The following is a 21,450-nucleotide window of genomic DNA, read 5'->3' on the forward strand; positions in this document are numbered from 1 at the left end:
CGCAAGAAGGTCACAGGCATGCTGAAGAAAATGGTGCATACTTGCATGTTGTTGGGCTTGCGTGTAGCACCAAGAGGCTGCTACGTCCTGCTACATTTCAGCAAAATGTGCACCCACCCTGCGCCAAAGGAGTTCCTCGGGCTTTCGACAACAGAACCAAGTCCTAAAGCGCCGTTTCTCTGCACCATCGAAAGCGCCATGGTGCTTTCCACTTCGCTCAGTGGTGGACTGAGCGAAGCCTCTCCAACCGCTGTTTCTTCCGTGGCTTCTGTCTGTTTTCAGTACCTTCCACCGCCTGCTGGTTGCTTAGGCAACGGGACAGCATCACTTTTCAAGCGGCAGCGAGTGATCGCGCTGGCGCCTACAAGACTGCAGGCTGCTGTCCTCTATGAACAGTGTAAAATGGTGACTGAAATTTCGGATGCTGTATGGTGTCTTGCTCGATTTTTCAAACGTAATGCACAAGATGTTGCAGACATGGCGGCCATGAACAAACGTTCCACTGTTAAATATGTCGCCTATCTCCCACTTTTGTTGGCGAAGCAATTTCACGGCTTTTAAAACGGCGTACGGCCACTACTGAGATTTTGGTTGACTCTGCACCAAGCAGCAACTTTTGCAACTGGATCCTCGTGAAGCGCTGCTGTTTAGGCCGAGCTGCATGGTATGGCCATGACAGAAGTTTGCAGCCAGCCGACGTAGTAGTCGTCGTGGTAAGTTGGCCTCCATTATGTTCGGACCAGTCAACTGTATCGGTGACTTGTGTAACAGCGTGAAAAATAACAAGAAAGGGACGACGATAAAGACAGAGTGAAAAGAGCGCTGTCCCTTTCTTGTTATTTTTCGCACTGTTACACAAGTTGCAATGAACGAACTAGCCCAGCAAGCTACTATTCTGTATCGGTGATCGTGAGCGACATCACAGGCTGGACAGGTGACTAAAAGCCATGATTGGGTCTAGGGTTGACATGCTGGCAACTACCGTGAATGCTTTCGCGAAGTTTGTTCTTGATCTTACTAACTAGACAGGGTGGCGAAAGGTTATGGGTACGCAGAAAGCTCCAAACTGAATTGGCACATCACAGTGTAATTGGAATGCCTTACACAGTGGAGTGTGGCACAGAACACCTATGTAGGCTTAGAGAACGGAAAGTGTACTTTCCACAGTGCAACGGAAATAAAGAGTAGTGGTGGTGTCCCGAACTAAAGTATGCGATTGAGAGATGGCACTGTCAAGATCAAAACTAATATCATCATTACGTAGTGAGCAATATGGCCGCTGTAGCAAAGCGGCTGGTCAACCTCTTGGCTTGCTCATTTTAGCCGTTCTGTTACCGCTGTCGAAACGGTGTTCGTGTGTACGGTACTATAACATGACTACAGATATCTTTATTATGTCGCTAGGTGACCGAGAGGCCTCAACTGGCAAAAAGCACTTCAGACAAGTAAGCTTACATTGTTTATTGTTAAAGATGAATGAAGCAGTAGGTGCCCACAAATTTCGTAGAGGTCAAATTAACTCTTCCTGTACCGTGCCCATTGGGCATGGTTAGCCCTCTATCGATGATTTGTAACGCCGCTTTCGAGACCTTCCGCGCCGCTCACGGACATACTGCGCTATCGGACGTAAAGGAGGAGAACTAGATTTTAGTTTTCTAAGCAGTTCGCCTTTTTCCCACGAGGCGGTGATATTTAAATGCGCTCCGAAGTTTCGCGATCGTCAAAGGAGAAAAAAAAAATGGCCGCCCACTATTGATGGTTTGAAACGCCACTTTCGAGACCTTCTGCGCCGCTATATTTTTGTTTTCTAAGGAGTTCTCTTTTTTTTCCCGCCAAGCGGTGATTTTTAAACGCGCTTCGAAGTTTTCCGATCGTCAATGCAGAACGCAAAATGTCCGGCTCCGGAAACGGAGTGCGCGCTTCAGGAGATCGCAGATATCGCGATTCTGCTGCCTCTGCGGCTGATCTTATCGATACATCGAATAGCAGCGAGTCAGAGGACGCTGACTTTTCGTCGGACTTTGAGTCTGAAAGCGACGACGACGCAAACCAGCCCGGAACATCGGCGGCCGCAGCCCGGCACGCCCAACTGTAGTGCTTGCAGTTAAATTTTTGAAGCGAGATACCTGTTCAATAAAAAATGTTGATTTTTTCGGAGATAGTGTCTAATAGACGACAATACATTTTGTATATCTCATAATTTTCATTAGATTTCTTTCTTAGTAGATACAAGTGTGTCATTACACACTTTGTTCAATTTTATCGCACAATCTTCATTTTCACAATTTATATCTTTTTTATGACATACATCTCGTTAATAAAACTTTTATTCGTGAAAAGTGCATTCATGTTGCTTTCTGTTTATGTACATACTATTACATTAAATATTGAGTGCAACAGTTCCTTCAGAAGAAAGCATCTGCCGTAACATACAAAAAACACCTATTTTCCCCATGGTTGGGAAAGAGTTAATGCTTCCAGTCACTGAGTGTACAACCTACAGAAACACAGATAGCCATGTAGTATTTAATGGGACCGAAAGGTGAAATAGAGCGAAGATGTCTCATCGTGTTTGGCGTGCTGCTAAAGCAGGGAGAACGAAGCTTCAGACAAGAATATTTATGCTGGGCTACGCTCATACTTGTATTGCGTATATTGTGTGCATTCAACGATTTGATCTAGAATAAAAAAGTAACATAAAACGTTGTAGTGTCAGCAAGATAAGCTCAAGCTGCAGTGTCCCATTCTTTTCAATATACGTTGGCGAGAGGGACGTAGTACAGGAAAAAAAATAAACGTTATGCTAAATTTTACATCACATATTGTCTGCTCTTGATATTTCTGCTGCACATTTAGTGTTCAGGTGCGGCAGTAAAGGCTTTGACACAAGTCGAGTACTGATAGAAAGCAAGGAACGTTTTGGAGACAACGGTGCTTATAAGGACTTCCGCAAATATTGTGTGAATAAGCAAGGACACTAAATAAACATACAAGCAAGCCCAGTTAATGCTCGCGGATCCTTGGAAAATTCAATTTACGGTTTCAAGTTAGAAAAAAAAGTATCCGTTTATATTCAAACAAAGCAGAGAGGTTGCAAGGAGATGAACACTTCAATTGAGTAACAGAGGTGAGCAAGGGAAGCCTGGAGCTTCAAGAAGCAAAGATTTTTGTGAGGGCCTTGACAAGTTCCCACATTGAGGCTTCCCTTGCTCGTCCACTGTTGATTGGCTGAATGCTTAAGCCAAACTTACTCTGAGTATATTTCGAAGTCTCTTTGGGAACACACTGGGCTCAGGTTTGTCATCTGCAATTTGAAGAGAAAGAAAAATAGTTTTTAGTGATTTGTCATATTTGTGAAATGTGGAAAAGGCCGATTTTGTGAGCTTGCCTTTTCTAGGTATTTCTTACCTTACGGTGCATTGCTAGCCTGGTTATTGATTTTTTAAACCACAAAAGAGTGACTGCCAGAGATTCATTCAACATGAGGAATCATTTTCTCAAAATTGCATTGAGTGATTTTGATCGTTCTAAAATTCTTTTGCATTTAAATATAACAAATTATCGTTGTGAGGGAACATGTGATACTAGGTGGTAATGCCCGCCAAGCTGATTTGCAAAGAGCAGATGACAGAGTTTGTGCATTAGCAAGTAGGAGCTTGCTACATTGTTTCTTTTCTGGTCGTCATGGCTGTAATGACTAAAAAAAAAAGTTGGGACTCAACATGTTACTTCTCCGATTGCCATTAAACGCCCTTAAAAGCAACTAAGGTTGTATGTCAAATTTTAGCATTCCCGCTCGACATGATACAAAACTGTAGACTGCTGCTTTCCTAATAGGGCTCACGCTTCTCTCTCTGGTAAACTTGCAAGCATTTCATGGTGAGGCACACAGTTCAAGAAGACCTGTTGGCATTATGAGGACCGTGGAGTTTCTTATGGCTTGGCATGGGCAGCTTGTAGAACAATAATCTCTCTTTTGTCCGTCTTCCTGAAAAGAGAAATGACGAAGCTGTGACGAACGTGCAAGCAAAAAATGGTGAAACTCAAGTTAGTCCAATAAATGAACAAATCATGGTTCTAGTTGAAGTGTTCAGAAACACGCCCTGTCCTGGCCCTTGTCCAAAGGGATGAACAAATATGAGCAGTGTCTTGCAGGCTGGAGTTGAAAGAAAGAAGACCCTCAATTACTATGGTGGAAGTGTGGGTGAGTTTGTGATTCATGTGTGACTAAGAACAGCGCACAAAACACTCCATGACAGAAAAGCGCACACACACACACACACACAACACTTTTTTGCATGTGCATCTCTTTCAACAGTGTCCTCGTGTGTGCTGTGCTTAGTCAAGCCTCAATTAGATGACAATTGTTCTTGTCAGATACTAGTAATAAAAACAGTCATTTTATCATGTCGCAAATGCAGTTAATCTAAATCTATCACCGGAAGTACATTTGCCACTAATGTGCAGTGAATTTATCACGTCTGGATCGTTTATGCAGGAACAGCCAAAACTATTAATTATACTGTACTCCATGTTAGGAATTTTAGCAGTGTGGGAAAATAACAAGAGCCTCATTTGAATTCCCTTCGAAGAGCAATAAACGCACAATTATTATTTTTCATTTTTAAGAAATGACTGCAGGAATCTGCCTTATCCGCCTCGCACGCAAAGGAATTCAAAGTTGAAAATGCGAAGCACTGCTTTTTTACTCACTGGTGCACATTCCCAGAGGCTGCAAGGTTAATCAGCTTTCGTGGGTAGTCTTCAAGCAGACTGTGCTCGGTACCAGCGATGAATTTTCGCGCTGGCTAGCAAATTTTTTCAAGCAACTTATCATTACGCGGCCAGACGCACATCATTAACGATGGAAGCCGTGCAGCCGTTATAGGCACCGGGCGCGGGATGAATTTGGACCGGTGGCGCCTTCATGCGGCGGCGCCGCCCATGTAATGGCATGTGGCGGCCGGGCCACGCGCAGCAGGCGCTGCCGTGAAACCAAGTCTGATCAAACATGTTGCGTTTTTAGGTGCACCAACAGTTACTGAAACATCACTGAAGCTGGTTAGGCCATTCAATTCAATCGTTGTTCATCGCGGCATCGCGTTTTTCAGGCGGAAAGTCTGTATATGTGCGGTCTGTAGCCAACTGCGCGTACAGTGCTCAGCAATTGAAACGCGATACTCGAATCGCATGGTCGCCAGCGCTTTTTGCACTGGCTGTAAGCGCTGGGGACGCCAAACTGATGCATTGTGGTGCAGAGTGAAAGCGAGAACCTTCGTAACGCATTATGACTGCATTTGGTCCCACGGCGCTCACCTAGCTGTGGCGCTAAAAGAAAAAAAAAAAAAAAAACGGTGGCAGCCGCGCGCTGCCAGCGCTTCAATCGCTGGGCACTGTACATTTCCGACCCTAATTTGCTATGGTCTAGTTGTTCTAACGTTAATAAAAGAGCCGTTCATACGCAAGAGCTTCGTGTCCCACTTGCCTGTCTTCGCCTCCACAGTGTAACTGTTCCGGAGCTTGGGCACCGAAGGCAAACACTCAGATTTGTAGTCATTTTGCCGTCTTCTCAGTGTATCAGTCTTCCTTTAATGTACATTTTCCTTCCTAGCAATTCTCAACTCTGGTTGCGTCTAGCACACGACTGTGCTGCGCATCGACAGCGAACGCCAACGCAGTGGCGTGTTCACACTTGCCACCACTGACGGTTCCCGTCGCGCTAAGCTATATAAAATTAGGGAGCCTACATTATAAGCAATTAAGAATGGGGAAGCATTGCAAAGATAAAAGAACTACAACGGACAGAGAACGGGAACGTACTGACACATGTGCGATCGGCGAAGCAGCTCAAGAAACAGAATAAGGAAGACGCACGTCTCTTTTTTTTTTTTGTCCATAATTTTTGTGTTCTTCGCCTATTTACATGATTAAATACGCGAGAATGTTAACGCGCGCAGCAAAATAACATCTGGAATATAACTGCTGGAGTTCCACGTCTTAGCTTGCCGCGGAGCTCCGTTCGCGTGGTGCATTTGCATCGCAATTTGCGCTCGTTTTCTGCTTTATATACTACTTGATGCCACGAATGTGATCTGCCTCGTACAAGTGACGACTTTTCTCAAGAGCAGACACACGAACATGCGTTTTCCGGTGCGTCAGCCCTTAGAACCCCCGCAGTACCAAATCACTGGAAGCACCGAGCGCCTTCGTCCCGTCGTCCGCTTCACATGCCAGTGCTCCTACAGCTGCCGTTCGCGGCGCTGTTCCCCAGCATATCGCCGGCGCGCTGCTGGCGCCTTACAACGGCCGCCCGGTGCCTATGCCAGTGAAACGGCACAGCTGATAAAGTTCACCATTTTTAAACACATTTCTTGGTGGTGCCTATTGAACGACGAACCCATAAACTGACTGAATTATTATTGTTATCAAAAGAAAACTGCTTTAAAACGAACTGGCACGATGCTGCCTAAAGGAAACGACCGCCTCGTTTGCAAATATCGCCGCTGTACAATTTGAATCAATAAACATCCCAGACTGCAATCGATACCAATGGGCTGCTACTCATTGTGCATCAGTGGGGTCTCAAAACCTTTATTCAAGTAATAAAGTACAGACTTTAACAACAAAAGTCGAATAAAAACAATGGCCTACTAATTTTGTAAAAAAATGACATGTTAACTATGTTTGTCACAAATAACAAATTACACTTATAGATACACTGAAACCTCGTTACTACTAACACCACAATAACAAACTTTTGAAATTAACAATCTTTATAGAAATCCCCTGCTGACTGCTTATAGTTTTAATCTAAAAATATTTCAGTATTACGAACATTTCGGAATAACGATGATTATTTCATTTCCGTGTCAACGCCGGAAGGGGACTTATGCAGAGGCCACGATGCATCAGGTTTTGCGAGCGTATGCTCTGCCCAGCCTCCTAGCCAGTGTGTCAGAACGGAACGAAAGCAAAAACTAAAAAGGAAACAAAACGATAGTTTTGACCGGAGTGTTATTTATTATGTTTTGGAGTGAAACCAAAATATTTTTCATGGATTTTCAGTTCAAGGGGGGGCAAGCCAGCAATCCAAAACAACCGACGTCGGGCAATGTCAGAATTGGAGCGTATCTCAGGGGTCCGTATAAGTGCGTATTGCTTAGGCAGGCATAGTGCGAGCGATAGCCAATCGAGCGCTCCACTAATCTAAGCCTGCCACTCGGTGCACTAGCAGATTGGAATCGTAGGAAAACCCAGGGCTCACGCGCTAAGAGCTTATCGTTTCATTTTCTACGGGTACCACGCTTTGTTACCAAAGTTTTATACTTCGTTTGTGTTCGTTTAAGTTCGTTTGATTGGAACAGCGGTCTCGAATTACGACGAGTACACTCGATGACGTGCTGCTTCTGAGGTGATACTCAGTGCCTTGACTGAAGGCACTGAGCATGATCTCAGAATTCAGAATTCGTCGTGTGTGCCACGTCTATTTCTCTGTCCTTCGTCTTTTGACTGGTTTTTACTATTCAGAATTCACTTATTGAGAAAAGTTAAGACCATGTTTTTTGTTACTTGCTTCAAAAGCTTTTCCATGCGAACCAACACTGTTTTAAACCGTTATGGATCATTTGTTTTTTTCGTTCTGGAGCAGAACTGAAACGGAACTTTTTCAGTGGAATGAAACTAAAACCAGAAGGAAAAACGTTTCGTTCCGACACCCTGCTCCTAACAATGGAGGCCCATCTCTTCCTTCTTTCCTGCTTCTTTCTGTGGCCGTACTAGCTATGCATGCGGAGATGTCACATGGTCACAGTATTCTCGCGGTGTCATTTACACTTTGGAATAGTTAAACCTGGATATAACGAAATTGACAAATTCCCGAAAAACTTCGTTATAAAGAGGATTTCGTTATATGCAGGCTCGGCACGAAAATTCGAAAAATAAACGTTTACCGTATTTACTCGATTCTAACACGCACCCGTTTTCGTCAAAGCACTCATCCTCGGAATGTGACACCAGGTACCGGATGCGTGGACGCGTGTCGTTTCGCACAAGCGCGAGGCATCGGAAATGAAGAGCGAGCGTCACGATGGCGGTGTAGCGTCGTATAGTGTTATAGTAGAACCTCGCTGTTACGTTCCCGGGGGCTGCGTTTTCCCGGCTGTTACGTCGTTTTCGACCGGTCCCGGCACAGCTCCCTTAGAACTCAATGCATTGGTAACCCGCCATTGCGTCGCAACTGTGGGACCGTCTCCGCATCATACGTTGCGAACTGCCACCCCGCGCCGGCCCGAGCGGCCATTTTGACTTTTCCATCGCGGAGGAGAAGGTGCTTGCGGTTGCTGCTCGCGCAAAAATGACAAAATTTGGGGCGAAATCTCTAGGTGGTCGGAGGGGAAAATTTGTTATATCGAGGAGGTCTCCCGTTGCCACTTCGTTACATAGAGGTCTCAAATGCATGTGCTTTTATGGAGTAACGGCGGGGAATCGAAAAACTTCGTTATATGGAGGTTCGTTATAAGCAGGTTTAACTGTAGTTGAGGTGTGCGCCTCGAATGAGACAGTTGCAGTGTCGATGGCTAGCAATACGAAAAACAAACAAACAAAAAGAAACAGTGTGCTTTATAGACAACGCAGAGCTTCTTCTTTGTAGGTGGTTTTCTCAGCGTCTTTTGGGCCAGCCACTCTGTATGCGATGATGCGTGATGGTGGAATCTAGGCAAATTGCAAAAGCGTGGGCAAAGAGCCAACAGCGACGTTTTTGTGGATACGGTGACAGCTGATGGGTGAAATGGTTAATTTTGGGGCTTCCACTACGAGGACCTTTCAGAATTGGGAACAATTTGCTGGGGTTTCCTGAAGTTGTTTATATCGAGATTTCACTGCCTCGTTGAGTGCCCCTAGCAGAACAAGCCCAAATCAAAGTATGCGGTAGCTCCACTCACTCGCTTGTTGCACCACGGTTGATTTATCGCTCTCTGTGGCGATTGCTGTTTGGGCCCGGTTGCACGACGCACATCGAGCTGCGATGCAAGATGCTTGCGTGTAAGGCCAACAAGAAAAACTGGGAGGCAGTTTGCAGTAAGTACTGTGTTCAAAATTACAAACAAAATGTAAACTGCACGGTCTTTGCAGGATCGAACTTATTGTGACATGCATTCAAAAGGTTTGAAGAATGGTTTGAATCAAATGCTTGAGCTACACTTTTAGTGACGTGCTAAGTATGTCTGTGGCTTTAAATCACGCAAGCTTGGTCCTCCCACTTCTCACCTGCAACATAGCCACCATGGGCTTTCCATCATGCCATCTTGCACCCTGCTCCCCTACCAACCCAATGCCTCTGAGTACACACCAGTTTCAATGGCCACCAAATATGCTGATGAGTGTCATCATCTTGAGTCTGCCAACGCACTCTCAGCTGCTTCCTGTCCCGAGTTCAGGTGAAACAGCACAGCCCTTTTTCATGTTTGCTGGTCGCCTATGCATCACGGAATCTCTCACTGTACCTCATGACCTGCAATGCTAAGCTTGTGAAACCGTTTGCTTCGGTCGACTCAGCACACACTACTTCTCATCTCGCCTGGAGGACTCTGTGTCATGGCTCTGCTTTCCAGCTGGGACAAATGCAATGGAAGATCGTGATGCCACAAGACCACAGCACATGCTTGGCATCAACAGTTGCACCAAGAGTCCAACGTACTTCCCTGTGAATAAACGTCTTTGCATTAAGAATAAGGCCGTAGCTATGAGAGATCAGAAAAGCCTGTTCCAAAGAGAGGTGCTGTAATTGCTCAAACCGGAAGGTACGTGAATGTGAAACTGCGCAGTTGTGAGACACCACTCTCTCTGCATTGCAAGAAGTGCTGGGTCGTCTGTCATTTGGATGACTCCTCGGTGTTCATTGCAACCTCGGATGATGACGGCACAGTGGAACACTCTCCTCTCGCTCCTTGCACCAAGGATCTCTCAATGAAAGGGCAAAGCAAGTTCCTTGACCTTATTTTGCACCTGTGTAGCCACCACGTATCAGAATGACACACCTACACTGTGTACAAGGACTCGGCACATGAGGCGCATACCCGCCGCTTGTGCCAGACTCCATTTGCCTAGGCCTATAAAATTGCCTTCTCCGTAAACTCACAAGGGTGGAGGATACGTGGCCCTTACCCCTGCTGTCGCCTGCGAGAATTGATCAGTGATGATGCCACTTGTCCCAACCCTGGCTCAAGTTGCCAGTGTGTACAACCTGCTATGTCCAGGCACACAACATATGTCCCTCCTGGCCTCGTCAGTGACTTCTGCATGTAAATTCAAGATTACTACTATCACAGAGCATTGCTAGACTTCCTGTGCAATGTGGGGTTGCATATTATAGCAAAGTATTCTTTGCCTAACCTCCCAAGTTTAGCATTGCTGCCGTCTGCTGCTGGGTCGATGAGTTGATATCTTGGCGGATATATTTCTGTATATATGAATGTTACAAGTGCAAGCGCCGAGTACAAGTATACCAGAAAACGGAGTTTTATAACACCTGCATGCTGACCGACATAGTACCAATGACTGCACCTCTGGTTACCACAAGAAAAAAAAAGACCTACATTGTCCACATATAATGTCGGTTTCTCTCAAGCACACCAGCCTGTCCTCCAGAGTGGATGTGTGGCACCGCGAGGCACAGCGTCCTTAAATATGGCCAGATTCTCTGTGCACACACCTATCGTCGCATCCATTCATCACTTGACTAGCATTGCCTTCGTCCCCGTGACATCACTGCGTAGCCTTCTGACACATGTGCACCCACCTGATTTGGTGTTCGCGTTCCGTCATAGCTTGAGTGCAGTAAAAGGGTCGTGAACCACCCGTCGGGCTTGGTGGAAAAACACAGCCCACGGATGGCATACACTGCTGTGAACATCTCAGCCAAATTTTGCAGTAGTGCATGGCGTGTGGAGCTTTCAAGTGGAGCGCGAAATTTCAATGAAAAATGATGTACTTCTGGAAGTACGACTTTCACACTATCGTCTGCTAACGCTAAGCCGTGCCCGCCTGCGCAGGAACGAAACTTTGGCCACACTGCTTATCAGTGTCATAGCCGTCGGGTTTCACTAACTTCGATTAGCTTTGAACACTCAACTAGCCTCGAAACATGTGAAACTTAAGGTCAGACCATATGTATGCTTGCCATCGTGTGCTCCGGCTACTCCTGGCTAGACGCCTTGGCAGACTTCACTTCGTATTGAGCTATTGCTTAAAATGCGCAATTTGTATGTGGCTACTATCCGTCGGTCAAGCTGGTGCAGGGCAAACCAGTCCGCACCACACAGCGCGGCCAGACCGGAGCATATGAGTATGAACGTCCACTTGCCTGTTGTGCACCTAGTCATGTAAGAAGCCAACAAAGAAAGACACCAAAGACAGCATAGGGGAAATTACATGTACTTATTAATTGAATTAAAGAAATAATAAATTAATGGAAATGAAAGTGCATGAAAAGACCCCTGGCAGCAGTCGGGGCACGAACCCACGTCTTCGCATTGCATGTACGTGCAATTTTCCCTATGCTGTCTTTGTTTGTTGGCTTCTTATGATATGGACTAATAAAAAATGAGATCCTCGGTTTCCTTTCTTCTTGTGCTCATAGTTAGCCACTACAGTTGCATGTAGCTGTGTCTGCAGCGTAGCGTAGATACCGCGGCTGCCGCGAGGTGCCACCACAAGCCCGCTCGCTGACGTCAACAGCGTGCACTGATCTGTGGGTGACGTGACTCGAGCATCGAGCCCCAGCATTTGACGAACGGGTCGTCTGCTTTCTAAGTTGCACACCCTCGAGGTGTGTCGCCATCGTGGTCGAAGCTCGTTACATTAGGAATCCATTTAACGTGAGCCCGGCATCCATTGCTTAGCCGATGTGCGCGCTGCCAACGTAGTCACACAAGTGAAGATGAAGTTTGTTTGACCCTCGGAAATTGTGTTATTGTTGTAGAGATAAGTGCAAAAGGCACTCGGTGCGAGAATAGCTGCGCGTGGCTATCTAGTACACTAGCACAGCAAAGGGATGAGACACCATGAACTAAACCGTAAGCTGAAGGATAGCATCTGAGTTTAGGGCGTCATAGGCACCCAAAATCGAAAGTAGTGGCTTGCATCTGAACATCCAAAATCAAATTTGAACTGCGCACCACGGTGACGTTCAGTGGGCGTAGCGTTGTGGGCACCACCCTGCTTTGCTGTAGCCTTCGCAGTGCAAGGCATTGAACACATTGAAGTACATTTTACTGCAAAGTACTTCTGAAATAGTGTACTTTAATGTCAAATGCATTACTTGGATAAAAACTGGTTCAGGGCCCCTTTAACACAAGCATGAGATTACACATTGCATAGAATGAAAGTAAACACGACAGTATGTAACGCCATTGACTGTAAAGCTTTTACTTAACCCCTTCACTAAAGATTCCAATCTGATCTGAATAATTTATTTTTTATTACTAAGCCTAAGGCAGCCGACGCCAAATTAAAAAGCATGTAACCTGGAGCTGCATTGAACTCCAACCTTTGACATCGGGGCACCTAAACGGTGTTGCATGGCCTGGCAGACTGGAGCAGTGCTATTCTGCATCACCAGTGCACATGAAGCAATGCAAACAACTGTGCTGGTTTTCCAGACTTGTTTCTGTAGGTCTTGTCGAGTCATTGCTGTGCAAGAGAAGCTCCAAGGGGACGGAAGCAGGCAGGCAGTGCACCCTCCACAATGTCTGTCATCACTCGAGCGAGACAACCATATTGTCAAGTACTCAGCAGTCCCCAAGCAACACCACTTCATTTCGCACGAGATTGGTGTGGCAAGCAAGGTCCCCACATTCTGCAGTCGCCTCTATGTAGACCAAACAGCATGCTGCATCAACAGTTGCCTGCAATGTGCGAGATCTAGAACAGGCAGCAATTTGTCACTGAATTATGCAATGTTCCTTTGCCTTACATCACACAAATTTCAGCAAGTTGGCAGGATCAAGGGGCGACACGAGAGCGAGTAACCAAAATTGATTGTAATGCGTACCATCGCTTCTTCTTTCCGAACAAGGGATTCTGTTCTTGCTGATGCCACCTTCTCTTCCCTTCAGGTGGCACAGGCCATAGTGGACTCTCGCTTCTTGATGAAGAGCCTACGTACCACCACTGAGCTGGCACGCATTGTTGAGGTGGCCCTGGATGACACGTGAGCACTTCTCCTTTGCAGTTTGAATTGAATTTTATTGCGATAGCAATTATATGGACACTCAAAAGCAGATTTCTGCCGTCGCCGTGAGGTTCCGTATGACGTCAATGGAGATGAAATCGTCCCCGCGCGCCGAACGCTGTATGTGCGAGTGAAAGGGCGCGAGGGGCGCGCGCTTTCACGGGGAGTGAACGCACGGCGGAGAACAAACGCGCGTTCTGCGCCGTGCTCCCTTAAGGGCTGCAGAAGTAGGCGTCTCTTTTCTCCTTTACAATCACCATATATGTAGAGCAAACGCGCCTTCCTCCGACGCGCGAAAGGCTGTGGGCGAGGGGGAGGGAAGGGAGGCGACGTTTAGCTGTGGCACCAAGTGCCTATTTATATCAGAGCCTGCGGCAACAGTCACCAACGCCGCACGCATTTTGAGCGAACGCGGGCAAAACGCCGACGGCGTCGACAACAGTTCTGCGTGTTGCCGGTGCGGCTGCATGTCCAAGTTTATACAGCTGATAAAGCTAATATCATTACTCCGTATAGCTCTCTACAAATTTGCTATCGCAATTGATGCTTCGCCTTTCAGGTGAAACTGCGACAACTTTTTTTATTTCCGCATTAACATTTGCAAGGTATGCATAAAAATGTTTTAACCAATAGCCGAGGCTAGTTTCAGGTCCAATGAAAATGTACATTGTGTAATCAGCGGCACAAATAAAATACATATAAACATGGAATCATTAAGATAACGTAAAAAACGCTGATGACATTTGCTCACAGTGGAAGCAAACACTATGCTCTTGACACAGAAATGCTAGTGCCCTGTGCTCTAAGCAGAGCCAATTGTTAGTTGAGGATAGTGGGAAAAGCAATTATTGTTGCAGCTAGGTGAAAGGAGCGAGGCGGCCGCACAAACTTGGCCACAGCTTTAGAAAGGCCACCTGCAGTGATATCTCCGTTAGGCTAATTAGTTTTGAAGATGAGTAGTCTACTGAAGCAATGTTCAGGGGTGGGACTCCTGTGCCAATTGCACCATTTTGATACAAACGTAGATTTCTGCACCAAACTGCGCCAAACACAGAAGATTGTGCCACGCTGCGCCAGAGCGGCTTCGGCACGTGTATTCCAGCAGTGGCCACGAACAGCCAGCGGATTCGTTCTCCAAAAAAGAGTGCGGCCGTTCACATTCCGCAGACTGCGCGACGGCGCTTCCTGCAGTTTCTTGTGATTTCAGTGCTTTTCACATTGGACTTCTCGGCGCTTCCGGCAAGTGGCCGGCGCGTGCACGACCACTCTCAGCTGTTGTCGCTGCTGTCGTCACTGCTGTCGGAACGGCCAGGGCGGCTGTATTTAGAGTGTAGTAGAATACGGTTGAGTGGGCCGAGCGGCGCTCCCTAGCTGAGATGCAAAATATCGAAAAGTAGGCTTAGGGCATTAGGGTGGCGCACGCTGCCGCGGGTTCAGCGGATGGCCGTCTCTGTCCCCAGGGCCAGTATACCTTAAAAGTATTCCAATCTGTTGTTGTGCCCACGTCGGCGACGTATGGGACATTTTGACATATCACGAAGGGGTAATAGAGGATTTGGAATAAAAAGTCAGTTTTATCCGAAAGGCGAAGCAGCGATTGCGATAGCAAATTAGTAGACAGCTATACAAAGTAAGGACAGTAGTTTTATCGGCCGTGTAAACTTGTAAACATTCGCTTACTAAATTAACAGGCATGGTGTCACGCGAACGCAAGCAAACATTAACACGTCTCACTCGATGACCAAGGAAACTGTACGCTGGAGTGAGGAAGCGTGTCAGCAGCAGGGAGCGAATTGACCTGCCTCTCGCTTCAACTCGAGCTAAGCGGCGAAAACAGAGCGCGCACAAAGCTATGAGCACTCGCACTCTGTCCCCACCCCAGATCGCTTCCAAGACGGCCCGCGCTGCTGCGCCATACGCAGCAGCCACCGGAGAACGCCCCCCACGGTGCCTCGCGCGCAAACGCGACCGTCCTCCCTTGCGTGCGCAAGACTGAGCCACCATCGTCCGTTCACCCTCGCATGCTTTCACACATACAGCATACGGTGCGCGGTGACGATTTTATCGCCCCTGGACTTCGTACGGAACATCACGGCGACGACGACGGCAGAAATGCGCCTAGAGTGTCCGTATTATTTATTATTATTTCACAATACTGCCGGCTTCCATTTGGAAGCCCAGGCAGGAGTGGTACAAACATCGTGATTTCAAACTCTTTTTCCTAAAGGGAACAAGCAAACAAAAAAACAGCCCAATAGGCAAGGCAAACATATTGTAATATACAGTGCAAAGAAATACGATGACGCCATCACATTTGCTGCCAATAGAAAAGGCGTAATAAAAGAGACATCAGAATATCCAACACAAGCAAAAAAGAAATGATCAACGCATGACATTACAAGTACGTCTGTACGGCAGATAAGAAGGAATTGGGAGTGGTTGAATTGACCACACTTTGCGGAAGGACGTTCCATTCGCGAATTGTTTTGGGCAGGAAGATGAAATATATGCGTTTGTTCTAGCATGTGGCACTAAGATTGTTTGATTGTGCTTACCTCTGGTCAGTCGCGATGTAATAAATTGCATGTAGTTGTGAAATCTAATTTTAGTGTGGTTGTTAGCTATGTTATACATTGTTTGTAGACGGTGCATTTTGCGACGAGTTTCTAGTGTCTGAAGCCCAGATCTTAAATCGGTGACTGAAATGCGCCAATCATAAGCATTGTATATAAATCGAAGAGCTCTTTTTTGAACGCTTTCGATAATGTCTATGCCAGTCTTTGTGTGAGGGTCCCAGACAATATCTGCATACTCGAGTATTAGCCTAATAACTGTCTTATATGCGGTTAATTTGGTAGCACTGGTGCAGTTTTTTAAACGGTGCTTTAATAACCATAGCTTTTTCGTTGCTGCCGAGGAAACATACCGAACCTGAGCGTTATAGCTCATCTTAGAGTCAATTGTAATTCCAAGATATGTGAATTCCTCTACTTGTTTAATATCCATATGATTTATCTGGTAGGTGCAAATTAGCGGATTTTCTTTACGTGTAATAACCACGTGCGCGCATTTCGAGATGTTTAGAGTCATATGCCACTGGATACACCAGTCGTGTATTGATATTAAATAGTCAGTTAAGCTTGATTGGTCATCCACAGATCGGATGCTCGAGTAAACAATACAGTCGTCTGCAAAAAAGCGGCACCACACGGCAAATTTGCAAGCCAGGTCATTTAGGTAAATAAGAAAAAGAAGTGGCCCTAATACCGAGCCCTGTGGAACCCCCGAAAGCACAGAGGCAAGCGATGAATTCGAAGCACCTATGCTGACAAATTGTTTTCGATGCGTCAAGTACGAATCAAGCCAACGCAAAGTTTGTTCGCTGCATATGATGCTTTTTAGCTGCATCATCATTTTTTTGTGTGAGACCCGATCTAACGCTTTCTCAAAATCTAAAAAAAATGTCTACCTGCCCACCTCGGCCCAAGATTGCCAGTATTTCGTTAGTCATGTGAAGTAACTGTGTAGTGGTCGAAAAGCCACGCCTGAATCCGTGCTGACTCTCACTAAAGAAGTCGTTATTTTCTAAAAAGGAACTGAAATGCTTAGAAATAAAGTGTTCCATTACCTTAGAAGAGGTGCAGAGTAGAGAGATAGGTCTGTAATTTTATACATTAAGCTTGTCTCCCTTTTTGTGGACTGGGACTACTTTGGCAACTTTCCAGTCATTCGGTAGATCCCCTTCGTTTAAGCTTGCGTTAAATATTATGAACAGGTATTTTGCGGACCATTCGGTGAACCGATTAAGAAAAGCATTAGGTACGTCGTCGGGACCTGCAGATTTTTTTGGATCTAAGTTTAGGAGTGAGGAAAATATGCCTTCCTCAGATATGACAAGATCTGGAAGCTTGAGACCAACGCAGTGAGCATCATCTTCCTGGGTGGGTTCACGTAAAAATACCGACGAAAAAAACTTGTTAGAAGCTTCCGCAATGCGCTGAGTGCCGGTAACTTTGACATCATTCAATTTTATCTTGTCTACAAGACTGTTCCACTTCGACATAGGCATCCAAAACTTCCTTGAGTTGTTTTTTTAGAAAGCTGTGCATTCTGACATTTAAGAAATGGTATTTACTTGATTTTAACTCGGTTCTAAGATTTGCTCTGAGTGATGCCAGGACAGAATGGCTTGACCGATAGCATGATTGTCATATGTAAGAGGTTGCCCGTGGCGAGAGAAGAGGACGAAGAAGTTCACGGAGCATTCCGAACGGCGCGAGCGCTCGAGGCACACGAACCGAGATGTAATCCGCGAGGGAGAAGCATCGAAGCGGTATTATCGACGTGGCTCTTGAGCTGGAAGGTCGCCTCGTCAGCCATGCTCTGACGACGGGAGAGCGGAGGACCCGGCCACGAAGTCGTGAGGCTGGCAAGGCCCAGGCGTAGCTGTAGTCCTCGGAGACGTCCGGGCGAAGCTCCTGGGACCGGCCACTGCTGCTCATGGTGGTTCCGGTCTTCTTCTCGAGAATCCCTCTTCCTCGGCCAAGCCCGTTCAACCGATAATCACCGGGGCACCGAGCCGCCACGTAGATCGTCGGAGGGTGAAGAACACTTCAGTAGGCAAGTGACACGTCAGTGGCGGCTACCGGAGCTCTAGCCACGCACTCGGCCAGGTCAACGGAACTGCAAGTCGTCGGCAATTTACGGCATCAACGACAACCCGAACGAACAAAATGCGAGGCCTAACCCGACAAGTGCCACGTCAGCGGCAGCTACCAGAGCTCCAGCCACGTACTCGGCCAGGTCAACGGAACCGCGAGTCGTCGGTATCTACGGCAGCAACGACGCCACGAATGGATACGACTTGGACCCGACGAGAGGACCTTCAAGTCGACGGTCTGTAAGAGCCCACGTTTCTGCTTTGCGACGCAATTAGGCTGGGGCCAGGGTGGTCAGACTTTGACGAGTCGGTGCTAGGACTGACCTAGAGACTTATAAGGCGGAGTTAGGCTCCGAAACCGAAACAGAATATTTGCCGGTAGTGTTGTATTTAGCCTAAGCTTTGTATTTTTCACTGAGCGAGCATTTTTGTTGAGTTATGATTTGAGTTTTGTGTGCCTTGTGCTTTTGCCGTCCTTGTACATATTAAATCCTTGTTTGCTGTGCTGCCAGTCGTGTCTCCTCCATCGAGAGTAGTGCATGTACGCAACTCTCCGGCTCCCTAGCAAGTAAAAAGGTGACAATGATAATCGTTTTAATTGACGCTTTAAGTGCAAGATTTTACGAGTAATCCATGGGCTTTTTCGGTTGATCTTTTTTCGCTTTTTAGGAACATATTTTTTGATGCATTCGTGCACAGCGCTCTTAAAGTGCAGCCACAGCTCATTGACGCCTAGGAAACCTTGTCTTTGTTTTTGGCAGAAAATGTCAAAATCTTGTTCTAAGTAGTCGAGAATGCTTTCGTCTTCGGCGTTATTGAAATCTAAGAATTCTTTCATAGGTTCATGCGATCTTGCTATCGTAAAGTTGCATTTGAAGAGAATTATCTTGTGATCGGATATTCCCGGTAAAACATCCACAGAAGGGCCCGTTTCATGAATGGCTTGAGAAACAAAAGCAAGGTCAAGTGTGGTGTTGGAACTGGAAGTGATACGTGTTGGTATCTGCACAAGCTGTGTGAGATTAAAGCAGCACGCAATTTCAAGCAACATTTCAGACTGCGCACAAGGCGGTAGTGAGCACAGTTTTTCCCAGTTTATTGTAGGTAGATTAAAGTCGCTGCACATGATAAGCTTGTTGTAGCGTTTGGTGTTTATTTGAAGAAATTTGTGCAGTGACTGAAGTGTCGAAAAGTCAGCGCTGGGAGGCCTGTAGACTACACCGACTAGTAGGCTGCATTCACACAAATGAACAAGAATTCAGACCATTTCAACACTCGTCTCATGAGGAATAACAGTGAAGTCAATTCCCTTTTTTAAGATAATTGCTACGCCACCCCCCTGACCATTATGTGAGAGCTTGGTACTATGCCTGCATCCGAGATGTTTTCGCTTAGCCATGTTTCAGTTAGGAGTGTTACATCCAGACGAAAGGCCAAGAGTAAACTTTCTAGTTCTACAGTTTTATTCGTTATACTCCTAGCATCAGCACATAGCATAGTGAGCTCTCGTGGAGGCAGGAGCATTCCCAATGATTTCTTGTTCTGTTTTCACTTTGATATGTTGCACGTTGTGTTTACGGCACCTGGTCACTTGCCATTCAAGGGGACTGCCTTGTTGAGTGTGTCATCCCACCTGAGTAGCTTGCCGTTAATTTTTACCTTATCATAAGTTCACAATCACTTTGTCGTGATTGTTCCTGTTTTGCTTTGTGTATTCCCACAACTTTTTTCTCAATAACTGGACACGAGGCGAAAAATCCTCAGAAATACTGAAAGGGGTCCATTTCAGACTGCCACAGTTATTAAGAATCTTTATCTTGTCCCTCCCATCAGCTAATTTAAATATGACTGGGCGGCACTTGTTTTCGCATGGCCTCCCAAGCCTATGTATACGCTCTATATTAGCATTTGGAACGTTTAGTACATTCTCAAGGATCTTCTTAGAAACTTCCTGTTCAAGAGCCTGGTGTTGTTCACCCTTCTTTTCTTGTAGCCCATAAAGAATTAAATTTTTCCGTCTGCTTCTGTTTTCTAACTCGTCCACTTTAAGACTCTGATGATCAATGGTTGTTTGTAGTTTATCAACTTTACACGTGTATTCGGTGACAGTGACTGCGATATCGTCCACTTTCTTATCAATAGAATTCAATTTATCTTCAAGCCGCTGACTTGGAAGAGCTCATGGTTACCTTGATCTCACGTATTTCATGCATTATGTTCTTAAGCATTTCATCCGTAGACGGCCCCGGATTAGATTCAATATCCCCGCAACATGAGATAAGATCTACAAAATATAAATACACATTTGTCAACACTGCGAGCAGCGGCCGTGGGCACGGCAAAATTAACAGACATGGGTTGGTACTACGGTAGCTGTGAATCTGGCGATAGTCGCTCACCTGGATGAAAAATAAGAACGGATTGTTCAGATGCATTGTCCTGGTGCTTTCGCCATGCCACTGAACGGTTGCCACCTCTTGGCTGCTTTTATGTAGCCCAGCAGAAGTGATGTAGCCGATAGGGGCGCTTCCTGTCCTTCGAACCACGTCGTCGTTGTGCGCAGGCCCGAAGTGCCGATAGCCAGAGATTGTACCGAGATGTTGCGATGGTGCCCATGCTGCAATGTCGTCCCTTAAAGAGCAGCAAGTTGATAGTAAGCCACGGACAATTCTTGACCGGCGCTCATCAGAAGCACGGCCTGGATGAAAAATAAGAACGGATTGTTCAGATGCATTGTCCTGGTGCTTTTGCCATGCCACTGAACGGTTGCCACCTCTTGGCTGCTTTTATGTAGCCCAGCAGAAGTGATGTAGCCGATAGGGGCGCTTCCTGTCCTTCGAACCACGTCGTCGTTGTGCGCAGGCCCGAAGTGTCGATAGCCAGAGATTGTACCGAGATGTTGCGATGGTGCCCATGCTGCAATGTCGTCCCTTGAAGAGCAGCAAGTTGATAGTAAGCCACGGACAATTCTTGACCGGCGCTCATCAGAAGCACGGCCTGGATGAAAAATAAGAACGGATTGTTCAGATGCATTGTCCTGGTGCTTTCGCCATGCCACTGAACAGTTGCCACCTCTTGGCTGCTTTTATGTAGCCCAGCAGAAGTGATGTAGCCGATAGGGGCGCTTCCTGTCCTTCGAACCACGTCGCCGTTGTGCGCAGGCCCGAAGTGTCGATAGCCAGAGATTGTACCGAGTTGTTGCGATGGTGCCCATGCTGCAATGTCGTCCCTTGAAGAGCAGCAAGTTGATAGTAAGCCACGGACAATTCTTGGCCGGCGCTCATCAGAAGCACGGCCTGGATGAAAAATAAGAACGGATTGTTCAGATGCATTGTCCTGGTGCTTTTGCCATGCCCAGTGATATATAATTGATATCGCAATAAAGACAGATTGGAATAGTTTTACGTTATACCAACCCAGGGTTGACTGCGGCTCTCCGGGTCTGCGGTGACAAATGGTGACCAAGAAATTATGTTAGCGCGTCGATTGGACCGCATAATTTGAAAAAATTTTCCGCTATCATCATGAATGTCGGCGCGGGTATATATAGTTCGATTGT

At 46.3% G+C, this 21,450-nt stretch overlaps 1 protein-coding gene across 2 annotated transcripts in view; it reads left to right on the plus strand.

Moving 5' to 3' along the window:
* Positions 1-21,450, plus strand: part of LOC119465093 (12S rRNA N4-methylcytidine (m4C) methyltransferase-like) — a 72,854-nt gene that overhangs the window by 40,654 nt on the left and 10,750 nt on the right. For both annotated transcript variants that reach the window (XM_037725895.2, XM_037725896.2), the window contains one exon: positions 13,116-13,210. In XM_037725895.2, the coding sequence (XP_037581823.1) occupies positions 13,116-13,210 (95 nt within the window). The remainder of the gene's footprint in view (positions 1-13,115; positions 13,211-21,450) is intronic.

Source organism: Dermacentor silvarum, chromosome 9, assembly GCF_013339745.2.
Source record: "Dermacentor silvarum isolate Dsil-2018 chromosome 9, BIME_Dsil_1.4, whole genome shotgun sequence".
NCBI lineage: Eukaryota > Metazoa > Arthropoda > Arachnida > Ixodida > Ixodidae > Dermacentor > Dermacentor silvarum.